The sequence below is a fragment of the Seriola dumerili genome, unplaced genomic scaffold (assembly GCF_002260705.1).
Source record: "Seriola dumerili isolate Sdu_G_001 unplaced genomic scaffold, Sdu_1.0 BDQW01000242.1, whole genome shotgun sequence".
NCBI lineage: Eukaryota > Metazoa > Chordata > Actinopteri > Carangiformes > Carangidae > Seriola > Seriola dumerili.
Window position 1 is genome coordinate 7,659,235 of NW_019174497.1, and position 14,180 is coordinate 7,673,414.

The following is a 14,180-nucleotide window of genomic DNA, read 5'->3' on the forward strand; positions in this document are numbered from 1 at the left end:
ATCTTCCAAACTTCAGATGTGGATAATCTGATCTGGAATCAGTTTTTCAGAACAGGAAAGCCGGGTATCGAAGTGTAAACCTGCGTCTACTGACTGACCAGTAACAGTCTCCTCCATCTTTACACTGGAAAAACCCTTTCTCTGAAATGGTTGTTTGGTTCTTAAAGATTCTTACTGATCAGTGTCTGATAACGGTCCACCACAGTCATGGCTCATTTCATCAGGCCTCTGTTTATTTAAAGTATCACCCAGACATGAATACAGAGCTACAGTTCAGCTGGTGTGTGTGTGTGTGTGTGTGTGTCTCTGTGTCTGTGTCTGTGTCTGTGTCTGTGTGTGTGTGTCACTACTTCAGTAACTGACCAGTTGAAAACGTCTGTTGCTCAAGAGCAGAAAAGGAAGTTTCCAGCTTCCTGTTCTTTTACAAACGCTGGGAGATTTATTGTTGGTGTAACAAACATCAGAGCTGAATCACAGGAAGATTTTTTGCAAAAGAAATGTAAATGTATGTGCTGCAGTCAGATCCTGTCGTGATGATCAGTAGGAAAAGTACAGTACAGGGACAGTTGACTCTGAATAGAAATGAACAGCTGTATGTTGGTTTTCCAGTGTTTGTATGTTTCCTATAACAGAAATGATGATCTTGTTTGTCTCTGTGCTCAGATCGAGTACTTCCTGCGTAAGCTGACGGAGGCGATGGGGGGCAGCTGGGTGGAGGAGCGTTTCGAGGACTACAAGCTGCAGCTGGACTCGAGGCAGCAGTGTCTGAACGCCTGGGAGCTCATCACCGTGGTGGGGTCGGGTCACTTCAGCAAAGGCATGGACCGCCAGACGCTCTCCATGGGCATCAACGAGGTCTACCAGGAGCTCATCCTGGACGTGCTCAAGCAGGTGGGCAGCACACAGCATCTTCTGTGGCATCAGATATACACTCAGGTGCCAGTTTGTTAGGTACACCTGGCTAAAACTAAGACTACCCTTTTATAAAGGATTTATAAATGGGTTTTAACTAGTTTATTAATTAGCTTAACACTTTATTAATCATTTATAAGCTGTTATAACACATCAGATAAAAAGGGCAGCATTGATCTGATGCTTGCCAAATAGTGAGCCCACATTTCTCTGTACTGTTACGCCTCATATCTCTGTTTTCTCAATCATCAGTGTTTGTACCTGCTGCTTCATCACATATTTGTTCAGTTACTAACAGTGAACCACCGTCAGCATCTTAATGGTCAGTTTCATTTGGCAGATCGAATGATCATATCAAATTAATTCTTACTACTCATTAATCTTACTAATGAGTTACTACCATTTATATCTGGTAAAAGGAGCCTTATAGTAAAATGTGAAAAGCATTGCCATTTATTGATGAGTAACAATAAGGCTCCTTTTACCAGTTATAAATAATAGTAAGTCATTAGTAAGATTAATGAGTAGTAAACATTAAGTTGATCTTGCCAAATAGCCTGCATCAATGTATGAAAACTTATAACTTGTTTATAATTGTTTGTTTATGATTTATAAAGTGTTAGCACCCGAGTTAATAACCTACTTATAAACCATTTATTAATGCTTTATAAAGATGGTCTTATTGTAAGATGGTACCAGTCTGTCTAATGCAACAGTCCTGCAGCAAATCCTCCTTCAAGAAGGTTATAATGTTCAGTTTGTGCCAAATCTGTTTTAAAGAGGTGTTGATTCAACTGTATGATCAGTCTGGAGGCTGCACTTTGTTGAATTGTATGGTATTATACACAGATGTGTGTCTGTTATTTAGACTATCATCAAAAGTACATCCTTCAAAATGATCATGGGTGTTGTCCACAACAAATGCACCATTTCCTCCTGTTTTCTAAAAACTACAGTGAGCAGCTGGTTATTTATTTATTATTTCTAAAACATGAAACTCTATATGTGACTCATTTTTTTCAGATTCACATCTTCAGTAGTGATCGGAGGGTTTGGGGCTGAGGGCCATGTTGTCATAGGATTTGTTTACCACAAAACATACTAACTTCAGACAAGTGTGATATGATTGATGACTGTGGAAATTAATCTAAAACTAAAACTAGATTTAATGTCCCTGTTCATGGTTCCCACTTCTCAAACGTCAGGATCTGATGCTTTTCCTTGTCTTAACAACAGTGAACTGAATATTTTTAACTGTTGGATCGTACAAAAACAGACATTTGAAGATGTCACCGGAGACTGTGAGAAACTGTAACAAACATTTTTCGCTATTTTCTAACATTTTATAGACAAAACAGTTCATCGAGAAAAATGATCATGAGAATAATAGTTGTGGAAGTATAAAAATAAAAGGAAAATTAAACTACAGTAATTAAAATTCACAGGAGGGAAGAGATGTAAAAAAAAAAGTGTCTTAGAGAAAGACAACAAACCCCTAACTTGTCACTAACTGCAGTAATTATTTTAAAACACTATATTTCCATTCTAGATCAAAGTCTTCCCCGAGGTTTATTGTTCAGCATCACACAAAGAATCCAGTTTGTAAATGATCATCTTTGATGTTGGTTTAAGTTAGCCGTCTCTCTCTCTGCAGGGCTACATGATGAAGAAAGGTCACAAGAGGAAGAACTGGACGGAGCGCTGGTTCAGGCTGAAGCTGAACTCCATCTCCTACTACGTCGGCGAGGACCTGGCTGAAAAGAAAGGAAACATCTTTTTGGATGGAAACTGCACCGTGGAGGCAAGAAGCTGCTGTTTTCAGTTACAACTTTTCCACCTGTGTTTTGGTTTGATATCTGAACCCAGAGTTCATAACATACCAGGACTATCACCTGCACCAGATGCACAGATCTAAGTTTGAGGTTCATGGCTGAAGCTGCTTCAGTCAGGTCATATCGTTAACGACTGCACAGTGATGTTAATTAACCAGGTTAGATGGCTAATGATAACACGGTTGTTGTAACTCTTAATTAGGGACTTGATTCCTGTGGTGGTCGGTGAGAAGTTTAGTAGATGAGACTAGAATTTATTCTTGACCTTGGGATCAGTGCTGAAGAAGCACGGCTCTGAAAACACTGAGTGGATATTATTTAGTTACACAAGATACTGAGTGTGCTGTCCTCTTCATTTGTGTATTTATCAGCAGTTACATTCCTGATCTACTGTTTCCTTTCCAGCCTTTACAAGACAAAGAAGGAAAGAAGTGTCTGTTCCTCATCAGGTCGTCTCTAAAAACCTTTGAAATCAGTGCGTCAGACAAGAAGAAGAAGCAGGAGTGGATCCAGGGTGAGAAGTCATATGACTTAGTTCAAACTAAAAATCACAGGTGTCATTCTTATATAAATCTGCTGTTGTAAACCTCAATGTGCTGACTCCATTATGTCTCACTCATTCACTCCTACTGCTGCAGATGCATTTTTCAAACCTTTTTTAAATGGAGAAAGTGTTTTTGCCAAAGCTGCATTTCTTAGTTTTTTCTCTGTAAATGTTTCAAACAACATATTTTCATATCTGACAAGTTCAGAGAGTGAAAATTGAGAATAAAATGATCTAAATACAAAATACTTACTTTTTAAAAACTCCTCAAAACTTCATTGATACAATTTAATTCATCTTGATAACAATTTTTACTAATGGCTAAATTATTAGAAATAAAACCCCAAGTTGTTGTTCTTCTTCATTACATGATTCCTCTGAGGAAAGATTTTTTTCTCTCAATCAATCAATCAATCAATCAATCAATCAATCAATCAATCAATCAATCAATCAAGCAATCAAGCAACAGAATGTCAATGAGCTAAACAGTCAAAAACCTGAAGACGTTTATTATCAGAGGAAACGGGAAACATTAACATTTGAGGAGCTGGCACCAAAGAGTTTAAAAAAGCTTAAAAGAGCTTAAAAAATTACTCAAATGATTAATCAGTTACCAAAATTGTTGGCAATTAATCATCTGTAAATCATCTATTCGGTTAATCAACTAATCAATTCAGGTTTAGAGTATTGGTTGGATATTAGGTGTGTACTGTGAAAGTCAGTAGTAGTCTAACAGCGCATTTTCTATCAGTTTTTTTGTTTATTTATCAATCGTCTAATCATTTCAGCTCTATTACGAAGGCTATTGATTGACTGGTTTTCGTGTTTTCCTACTATGTTGTCACATAATTATTTTGACACATCATTACTGAAAATCCAAAGCTTCACAGTTCCTCTCTGATTATCAACCTTTGGTGAGTTTTACTGCGTATGCTTCTTGAATGAAATCACAACATGATTTTTGTGTCTCCTCCATGTTTCCTCGCAGCCATTCAGACTTGTGTGACTCTGCTGCGTCAGGGCCGACCGGCGCCGCACCGCGAGGCTCGGCAGAAGCGGCGGGAGCTGCGGCTGAGGCAGCAGGCCGAGCAGGAGGAGCTGGAGCTGAGGATGAGAGAGCTGCAGACGGCCAACGAGGCCAAACAGCTGGAGCTGGAGAACATGAGGAAGGTGAGGAGAGAACAGACAAACAAACGTTCCCCTGTGAATCAGTCTAGTCAGGAAACGTCAGTTCCTTTTCGTAGCATCCTGAAATGAACAGAGCTCAGTGTGGAGGAGTTTGACATGAGGAGGGCAGGAGTCATTCATGGGTACACACTGGACTTATCAACATGCTGTAGAAAGGAAACAGGGTGTACATATTAGTGAGTTTTCCTCAGTTTAGTCTGGTCTGGAGTTTATTCTACATGGTTAAAGTTACTTCTGTCTCCACTTACTCTAACATGGATCTCCTCCTCTACATGTTGGTTTAAGTTGCAGTTGCTTTGTCTTTGGGCAAAAAAAGAAAATGTGCATCAGTTAAAGAGGTAAATAAAATGAATAAAATGTAAAATACAATCAGTGACACTTAAAATTAGGTTTACATGTACAATCTATTGCCATCAAATACAATAGTTCTGTCATAGTCTTTCATGAGGCCAAAAATGTTCATGCATCCTCAAAGTGTTAATTCAGTTCTGTGTTTTAACGCTGAGGTCACAGTGTGGTGGCTGAGGTCATCCACACATTTACGACTGTCAACAAGTTCAACATTATAAACTATGTAGATTATGGCAAAGCTGTTGTGTGGCATTAGATTAAACAGGTCTAACTAATAAGTGGTGGCTTGGTGAACCTTTATACATAAGAGACAAAAAACCACAAGTGTGAACCTGTAGTGATTAAAAACACTGAAGTAAGAGACTGAAGTTGTTGCCAAAACAAACAGAAAAACCCACAGAGAGATAAGCAGCTCATAAAACACCTCAGTGAAGGACAAACAGGTGGACTGGCAATGAAAATAACTTTGGATTAAAACAGGAGGGCTGCACATCAGAGTGCCTGTGTTCATATCAGAAACGCAAATGTCACCTGAAGATGACACAACTCCGTCTCCTGCTGAAGCTCAGAGTCTGTCAGACTGAAGCTGCAACAGCTGAAACACCAGGATGTATTTTCTGTACAGCAAAAGCAAACACAGACATGACTCACTGTCAGAGAGTGAATTAAACTTGAGGGATTTCCCCCTGAGGGAATTTCTAAACCTGTAGGGTCAGAAAAAGCAGCTCCTCAAAGCAGCCGATGGGGGAAGGGAAAGAGGAGGACATGTTGTTCTGAAAGTTTCTGCAGCAGCACAGTCGGTACATCTCTGTAGTCTTTGTTTCAAGGTGTGTGGCTAATTAAGACACAGTGTCAGCGCTGACTCAGCTGTTTGATATGAAGCATCTGCTGTCTTCTTCATCGGAGAGTTCTCTGAGCTTTAATCACAAAACTGAAGCATCAGTCAGATCTTAACACAAAACTAAGACCCTCAACCTGTGAAGAGGAGTTCTTCCTGCTCTTGTTCTGCTAGTGTCATAGAATAAAAAAATCTGTATTGTTATTATACTCAGGCACACTGACATTTTGCCTGGCATCTCTCCTGTACAGCAGCCCTGAAAGGCAAGTACATTTTTTTTGAAAAGATAATTTTTCCATCTGTATAAACTTCCCAGAGAGGCAAGGTGGGTGGCGGGTGTTTATACAGATACAGATCCTCTGTACGTTAAGGAAAGCACAAAAAGCAGCATGTTTTTAAAAAGTGACACTTGTGCAAGTACAAGTTTGAAATAAAAGCCACTATTTAAATTCAGTTTACAAATTCATATATTTACAGAGGTAGAGAGATATAAATATTAAAATCGAAAGTCTTTATGGTTGTTCTAGATCGCCATGCTTGAAGGTGGAGTGAAAATAGAGAGAGGGGGATGAGATAACAGAGTCAGGGTGACATAAATCCTGTGTTCAAACAATGCAGCTGCCACATTTGTATAAATGAAACCAGTCAGGCGACACAGCAGGGCTCCAGAAAAATAGGTTGACTCACACTCAAGCCAGTGCAGCGTCATGCAGCGAGGCTCCGCACTGGTCAAACATGTAAAGCGCACAGTCCTGGTAGATTCCTGTAATCATTCAAACTCATGGATCTGAGCATCATGGTGTCATGATGTTTGAAATCATTTGTTCCTGCTGAGCATGTTCATTCTGGACGTCAGAAGAAGGAAATATTTCCTAGAAGGAAATACTTTGTATAAATATTTTTCCCATCATTTCTGCCCTTTGGTTTACTACACAGCTGTTTGGACAACATTCCTCAGAGATGACGTCAAACCTAAACACGACCTGAGTGTATTATCTCGATGCTCTTATAAATGACAGTGTGTCATTTTTGTGCAACCACACTGGTGGTTTCAGTCACACAATGCTGTGTTAAACTAGGCCACCCACTTTAATTGTTGGTCTTCTCAGAAACTCACCGCCAGCTCATGAATACCAATAATAGATCAGCTCCACCCCGACTAATGAAGAGTCTGTCACCTGCTGCCAACAGAGGAATGTGGAGTGGATTGGATTGGAGGGCGGGTCGTCTCCATTACACATGTTTTTCCAGTTAATCTCCCTAAACCTGACCCACACTCCAGTCTGTTAACACTGTGGACAGACTACTTGAGTTACAATTCAGGATTATGTGGATTCGCTAAATACTGATGACGAATGGCTGCTTCCTGTTAACAGTGTGTTGTAATGGGAAGCTGATGTCATACAGACTGTAGAATACATTTGCTACACTTCAATTATTCATTCACTGCTGTGAGCAGTCTGTTAGAGGGGCTTCAGAGTAAAACTGTGTTTTCAGGTTGTTTTTTTGTTTGGTTTGTAATAAACACTGTAATATACATACACTCAGTGGCCACTTTATCAGGCACATATGTACAATTGAATGCAATCCAATACAAAAGAACGGATACTAAATCTACATTTAGGAATATAATAAGAGCAAGTAAAGGGTAAGTAGGTAACGCCAACAACACAAACAATGCTCACAAAATGATGCAAATAACTTTAGTTCTTCAGAGGCTTTTAAACCACTGTTCAAGGTTTATATCTGCTAATGGCAAAAGCAGAGTTTACTTTGATCTGATTTAATTCCCAGTTAATTACAGCAGGATCTGTCTGAGCGTTACCTGATTTCCAGATTAAGCAAATAAACAAAAGAACCTGTTGGTGCCACGTATGAACAGTTGACATCATGTGAGGGATTCAAACACCTAACAGACGCTGTAAAACTTGTGGGCATTGTTTGTTCATTTGTGTTGCCAACATGCTTTTGTCCCTCTAGAGTAACTTTATTCTGATATGTGAATGGATTCTTCAGTGGACTTATGAAGGCAGACACACACACATGGCTTTGTTGACTAAATCTCAACCATTGTAAAACTGGCTGTGTGTACACAAGCCTCATTTCCACTCCCACAGTGAGTAGATGTTCAGACTGAGGACAGTCCTGTGAGGGGTGGGGGCATGTTGCTTCAGGTCCAGTGTGACAGTGAAACCTGATCCAGAGTGTCCAGTTGAAGTAACAGATTACAGACGTCACAACACAGCACAGATTTGTATTGTAGTGGAAACTGTTCTCTCTTTTGTAAACAGTAGATATATACTTCTAATGTACAAACTAATCTGCCAGGACTGTGCACTTGCACACGCTGTATTTGGCCACTGTAGCTCCTTCCTGAATGACGCCTCTTATGGCAAAAGTTGACCCTGGTTTTTGTTTTTTAACTTCTGTTTTGCCGGAGCCTAACCCATTGAATTAGAGAGCTGCATTTATCTGAGCAGGACTGCAATTGTTCTGCCAAAAAGCCAAAAATGGATGTTAACTGTGTATGAACTGCTTGATGGTCAGGTTTCTTCAGCAACCCCTTCCCCCAACACCTTTCTGATGCCTGTCTTTTCTAGTTTGACTGGCCCTTAATCGTCTTCAAGAAAGACAGTTTTACCAGTTTAGCCAATTTGCTGATGCGCTCCAACAGTGTCAGAGCAGCTGTGGTTATTAATATCATGTCATTAACTCACCACATGTACCTGTAAACCTACAGGGGCAGTAATTGAAAAAATGAAAAAGATGGTTTCAGTAAAAGCGTTACAAAAGTGAAAAAGAAAACGAAAACAACAAAACACTGTCTTATTTAGCTTCTGTCTCCTGACTGTAGAAAATAGTGTAGACCTGGTCTGGGGTTCAAACTCGTGGGCACATTCTACCATGTTCTTTTGAAGTAAGAGTTTTTGTGTGGGAAACTGTGCGTGTTTTAGTGTTTGGGCGTCGTTGATACAGCAGGCCTTTAGACAGCACTTCTGGCACTGTCTGTATTTTTAGTTAAATGATTTAGTAGATTTTTGAAACATTTCATCATCTCACAGGGTCAGAAAAATCTGCTCAGGATTTTTATCCGTCAACTGAAGTGAAAACACAAACGCCACAGTTTGGTTGAGAGTTTCCCAGCATGGCGCAGCCACCAGCAGCGTGGAGACAAACAGTGACATGCAGCAACATTCAGTCAAACTAGTTCACATCATAGCTGTGTAACATACAGTGAAGCAGAGGACAAGAGTTTGTCTTTGTCGGGGACGGCACTACCCTACCATGAGTCCACAACAATCTGCCATTGAGGTGCAAGTCTCCGTCTCACATAGCTGATTGCATGAATGCACAATGGACCCAACCATAGTCACAGAGAGAAAGAGGCTCTGGGTCATCGCTCTCTCTCTAACTGTGCTGTGATACTGTAACTAAAAGACTATCACAGTCCACACACAGTTCAACAGCGACACGAGGTTGCTGCTCAACCACACACACATTTAGCTAAAGACTTATTTCCACCTGTTATATCTGCTTTGATGTGATGTGTGGGGCCCTGTAAGCTTTACTGGCATTAACATTATACTTTATACTTGCACAATATTCATATTTCGTTACATTTTACATGTTTCTGTGATTTAAATAAAACAGACCCAGATATAGAACAACAAATCCACAAGACAGGGAGACAAAAGGAAAACAAACACCAGCACAAATAGTAGGGCAACACGGGGACAACAGGAAGATCTGGTACACAGGAAGACACACTGAGTTCACGCTTCACTATTTCAAATATACAGTGTGCAAGTAAGGTAAAGACTGTGATGCAGTGTGTTGCACAAAGATTTAGTTTGATGTGTGTTAAAGGGCTGTGTGTGGTGAAAGGTAAAGAAAGAGAAGGAATCTACCCCCCACACACATATTTGAGAAGTGGTGAAGAGAACACATGTACTTTGAGTTGTGTCAAAGAACTTGTACATAAATACCTGTCAGACCTTCTCTCACACTCTGAATCCTCTAGACCTCTCAGGTTCAGCTGGTTCAGGTCTACCATGGTTCTTAAAGTTAGCGTGACACATGGTGAAGCCACTTTTAGCTTTAATGCTGCTCACATGTGGAACAAACTACCTGAAGATGTGAGACCAGAGACAATGCTGACTACTTTAAAATCTAACATGCAGAAACGTTTGCCAGCTTTTAATTACATTTTAAGTCTAATTTTGATCTTTTATGCTGCCTTTTTTAATAGTTTATTTTTATTTATCTCGTTTTAATCTTATTCTGTGTATTTTATTCTATTAGTTGTACTGCTATCTTCCGTCTCTATTTCAAATGATCTTATTCTTTTGCCTTACAAAAAGCACTTTGAATTTCATTGTGTATTAAGTGTAATACACAAGGTGTATTATACACTTGTGTATAGTATAAATAACCTGGCCCAGCCCTCTTTGCAGTGGTTAAAGCAACAAGCTAAACTGTCTGAGTTGTGTATGAGTGTGATGGTTAGATAGATCTGCTTGGAGGAATATGAAGCAGCACAGCAGGTGCTGAGAGCGAGTCTCTACTTCATGACCCCTTATTGAAATGTACATTTTTATATTTTTTGACTCTGCAAACATGAAACCTCTTTTGACAGACACCACAGATGTATCCCCCAAGTCCACTATTCTTTTTTTATTTATTTGTAGAAAATAACTTGAAGTGGTTGTATTGCAGTTTGTTTGGATTTCAGGACTAATAAATTAGGTGGTACATTTAGATTTTTTGTTTTTAAGTAACAAACATTTTAGCAGTGGGAACTACATACATCTGTGCTCAATTCCTTTTCGCAGCTTTCTTATCTGCAGCCAATGGCCTCTGTTTATTTAGCGCACAGCTTGCCTCTTCAGAAATAACTGAAATAACCACAGTTTCCCCTGATCAGGTTGTGTTGTCAGTAAAACTGCCTGTAGCATCAGATTGAGGTGTTTTTTTTTTTTTTTAAATCTTCTGTTGAACATGTATTTCACCTTAATTTAAGGGTGAAAATTGTCCTCCTGAAAACAGAGAAGGTGTTTCTAAAGGTGCTTTTATATTTTTTTTAACTGCCATCTGTTTTTCTTTTGGCCAGGCTCTGGAAGAGGCAGCAGCTAATGCAGCAGAGGAAGAAAAAAGGCGTCTTCAGACACAAACTGAACTCCAGGACCGCTACAGGATGGACCTGGAGAGAGAGAAAATGGTACATGGTCCCAGCGTCCACTGAGTCACCACACCAGAGCAAGTGGTGGAGCAAGAGCAACTGTTTGGTGTAGTGTTTTCTTTTGGTCGGTAGACTGAGTTAATTTAACATTATCTACAAGTGTCAGACTGACTGAAATGAAAAATTAACACTCAGAAGAACAACTCAATAGATTCATTCCTGAAGAGTCACAACAGCTCATGGTGAATGTCATTTAAAGTTGAAACTGAAACGAGTCATTTAAAGTTGTGTTGACGTCCACACTACACATCAATATTAATACACATTTAACATTAATATGTGCGAAGACTGACTCTGTGTAGCTCAATTAATACTGACAGTTTGTTGTTTGATTCTAAATGCAAACGTGTAGCTGTTACTATAAGGTACGTTTTGTAGAGGCAACCACCTAAAAAGCACCTATACTGTGCTTCACTGTCTCTGGTGATAACATCGCGACATGCTCAGTGCACAGCGTGGATGTTGTGCGGCAGATGATTATCAACCATCACTGACTTATTAAGAATTAAGAGACAACTTGAGTTTATTTCTATTATGACTAAAATGATTGAAATACAATGCAGCCAGGCTCCAACAAATGTATACAATGCACATATACAGACACTAAATCCAACTCTGACAGTGTTAAACACTGTATAACCTCACCTCAATACCTTACATTTTTTAACACAAACACACCATCCTTAAATCAGTCACCATAGAGCTGCAACAAGCACTTATTTTCATTAGTGATTAATTTACTAATTATTTTTTACAATTATCTAATTATTTGGTCTATACAAAGTCAGAAAACATTAAAAATACCCATTAAAATTTGTCGGAGGACGAGTCAACATTCAGTGATTGTTTTACCAACCCACAGTAAGAAAGATAAAATTTACAGTGAAATAAAATAAACAAAAGCAACAAATCCTCCCTATTAAAAGTTGAAATGAACCAGTGTTTGATGCATAACCGAACTGATGAACCTATTATTAAAATTATTGATAAAGTTTATCAACTGATCATCACAGGCAAGTACACCTTTTTTATATGTGTGTACTTAACGTTCTAGTGCTCTATGCTCTTGTGACAGTGGATGTAAACAACATAGGACTGAAATTAAAGGGTGAGCCTTTGTAAGTCCTCAAACAGCTGATGTATTCCTGTACAACCACCTGTTACATAAAACTGCTCAGGAATTCTTTCATGTTTCCTTGTTCAACAGGTACGCCAGCAGATGGAGGAGCAGGTGGCCCAGAAGTCCACTGAGCTGGAGCAGTACCTGCAGAGGGTCCGCGAGCTGGAGGACATGTACCGTCAACTGGAGGACGCTCTGGATGACGAGAAGCGCGCCAGACAGGATGAGGAGGCCGTCCGTAAACTGCAGGCAAGGTCAGTCAGCAAGGAGGAGGTGCCATCATTCAGGTCTGATGACTGTGCACAAATATATTCAACAACTACAGGAAAAAAAAACGACTGTTGCTATAAATCAATCTGGTAATTTTACAGATTAAACCTTTTGTTGCAGTAGGACACTAAGGTCCACTTGTGAACTCAACAGTAAACGTGAGACAGTGACATAGGACAGCTTGTTGACAAACTTGATTTCATGTTTATTTACAGTTGTAGCAAATCAATGAAAATTTTCTCCCTTGTCAGTGTAGCGCTGACACCCCTCTATAAAACACATGCTTGCACATTCTGTTGCTAAATTATCCACTAGGCTGATTCCATGTTGAAAGACAGTTAATGAGCTAGTAACATATAGTGTTATACTTACACTTCTTAAATAATGCAATGGTAAATATATCCACGACTCGTCTAATTCCCACCAAAGATATTATACTGTTTGTCTCAAAAGTCAGAATTAAAGCTAACCCCATGAACTAATGTCTGACCATCACAGCTGGTTAGAACTGGTAACATTAGAGGGATTATTAAACCATCTGAAAAACAAAAGCGATGAACATGTGCACATTGAGATTTTTAGTAAATGACAGTGAAAGCTGATTACTCCCCATGTCACCCCTCTATAACTAAATGTGAGGGATCCTTTTCAAAAATCTTTGTTCATGTTGTGTTTATGTTAAAAAATTTATATCTGAGCCGATCTGATTTGTTAAACCCACAAATATCAAAATTGGCATTGGCCTTAAAAATCATCATCTATCAGTCTGGTTCTAATGCCAACACAGCTGATGAGTGCAGCAGCAGTTTTCTGTTGTATGTGGTTCACTGTGATTCAACTCTCTAACGAACAGGTAACTATACAATTTAACCACCCAACAAGCTAATATTAAAACTATGCATCAATAACAAACATATTCAGACTGAAATTAATCACATTTGTTGAGCTATGCTGAATAAAAAAAAACAAAAAAAAAAACAAAAAAAAAAAAACAACCAGCTTCTATTGTTGCTGATCAAGAACTGCAGCTACTAGATGTATTGCATCATCAAGTTTGTTGGTTCATGAATACACATACATACATACACACACACAGACAGTACTGTACAGCATTTTTTCACACCTGCCTAAAACTTTTGCAAACTAAGAACGCTTTCAAATATATATATATATTTTTTTTTTTTTTATCAATTTACAAAATGCAAAGTGAGTGAACAAAAGAAAAATCTAAATCAAATCAATATTTGGTGTAACTACCCTTTGCCTTCAAACCAGCATCAGTTGTTACAGGTACAGGTTGAATGTTGAATGAGTGTGTTCAATAAAGACATGAAAGATCAGATTTTTTCTTGTTATTATTTTAGACACATTATATTTGTCAGTACCCTTGACTTAGATGAAGATCAGATCAGATTTTATGACAAATTTATTCAGAAAACCACGACATTCCAAAAGGTTCACATACTTTTTCTTGCCACCCGTATATGTGTGTGTATAATGTGTAGTGTGTGTGTGTGTGTGTATGTGTATGTATGTATGTATGTATGTATGTATGTATGTATGTATATGAGATGTAATGGGTTCAAGTGAGGTTAGATAAATATCTAACTCTGCAGGCTTCTCTTATCAGCTAGTCTGTTTTCCACTTCAGATGTGAGATGATTTATTTTACTTTTATTTACAGCTTAGTAAACTGTCTGACAATCCTCTAACATAAAACCACGTCAAAACAGCCCCATGGCCCAGTCTGCTCCTCTCTTTTATGGAGTCACACACACATGCAGCCAGACATTCAACTTCTACTTCCCTCTCTCCACCATATTTCCTCCCTTGTCCTTCCTTCCTCTCTGCTGACATTTACTTTCCACCTCACGTTTGACTAACAA

General features: G+C 38.9%; 1 protein-coding gene across 2 annotated transcripts in view; it reads left to right on the forward strand.

The window, feature by feature from the left end:
- Nucleotides 1–14,180, forward strand: part of LOC111229883 (switch-associated protein 70-like) — a 35,235-nt gene that overhangs the window by 14,041 nt on the left and 7,014 nt on the right. For both annotated transcript variants that reach the window (XM_022756387.1, XM_022756388.1), the window contains exons 4-9: nt 664–891; nt 2,567–2,713; nt 3,150–3,258; nt 4,277–4,458; nt 10,776–10,883; nt 12,112–12,278. In XM_022756387.1, the coding sequence (XP_022612108.1) occupies nt 664–891; nt 2,567–2,713; nt 3,150–3,258; nt 4,277–4,458; nt 10,776–10,883; nt 12,112–12,278 (941 nt within the window). The remainder of the gene's footprint in view (nt 1–663; nt 892–2,566; nt 2,714–3,149; nt 3,259–4,276; nt 4,459–10,775; nt 10,884–12,111; nt 12,279–14,180) is intronic.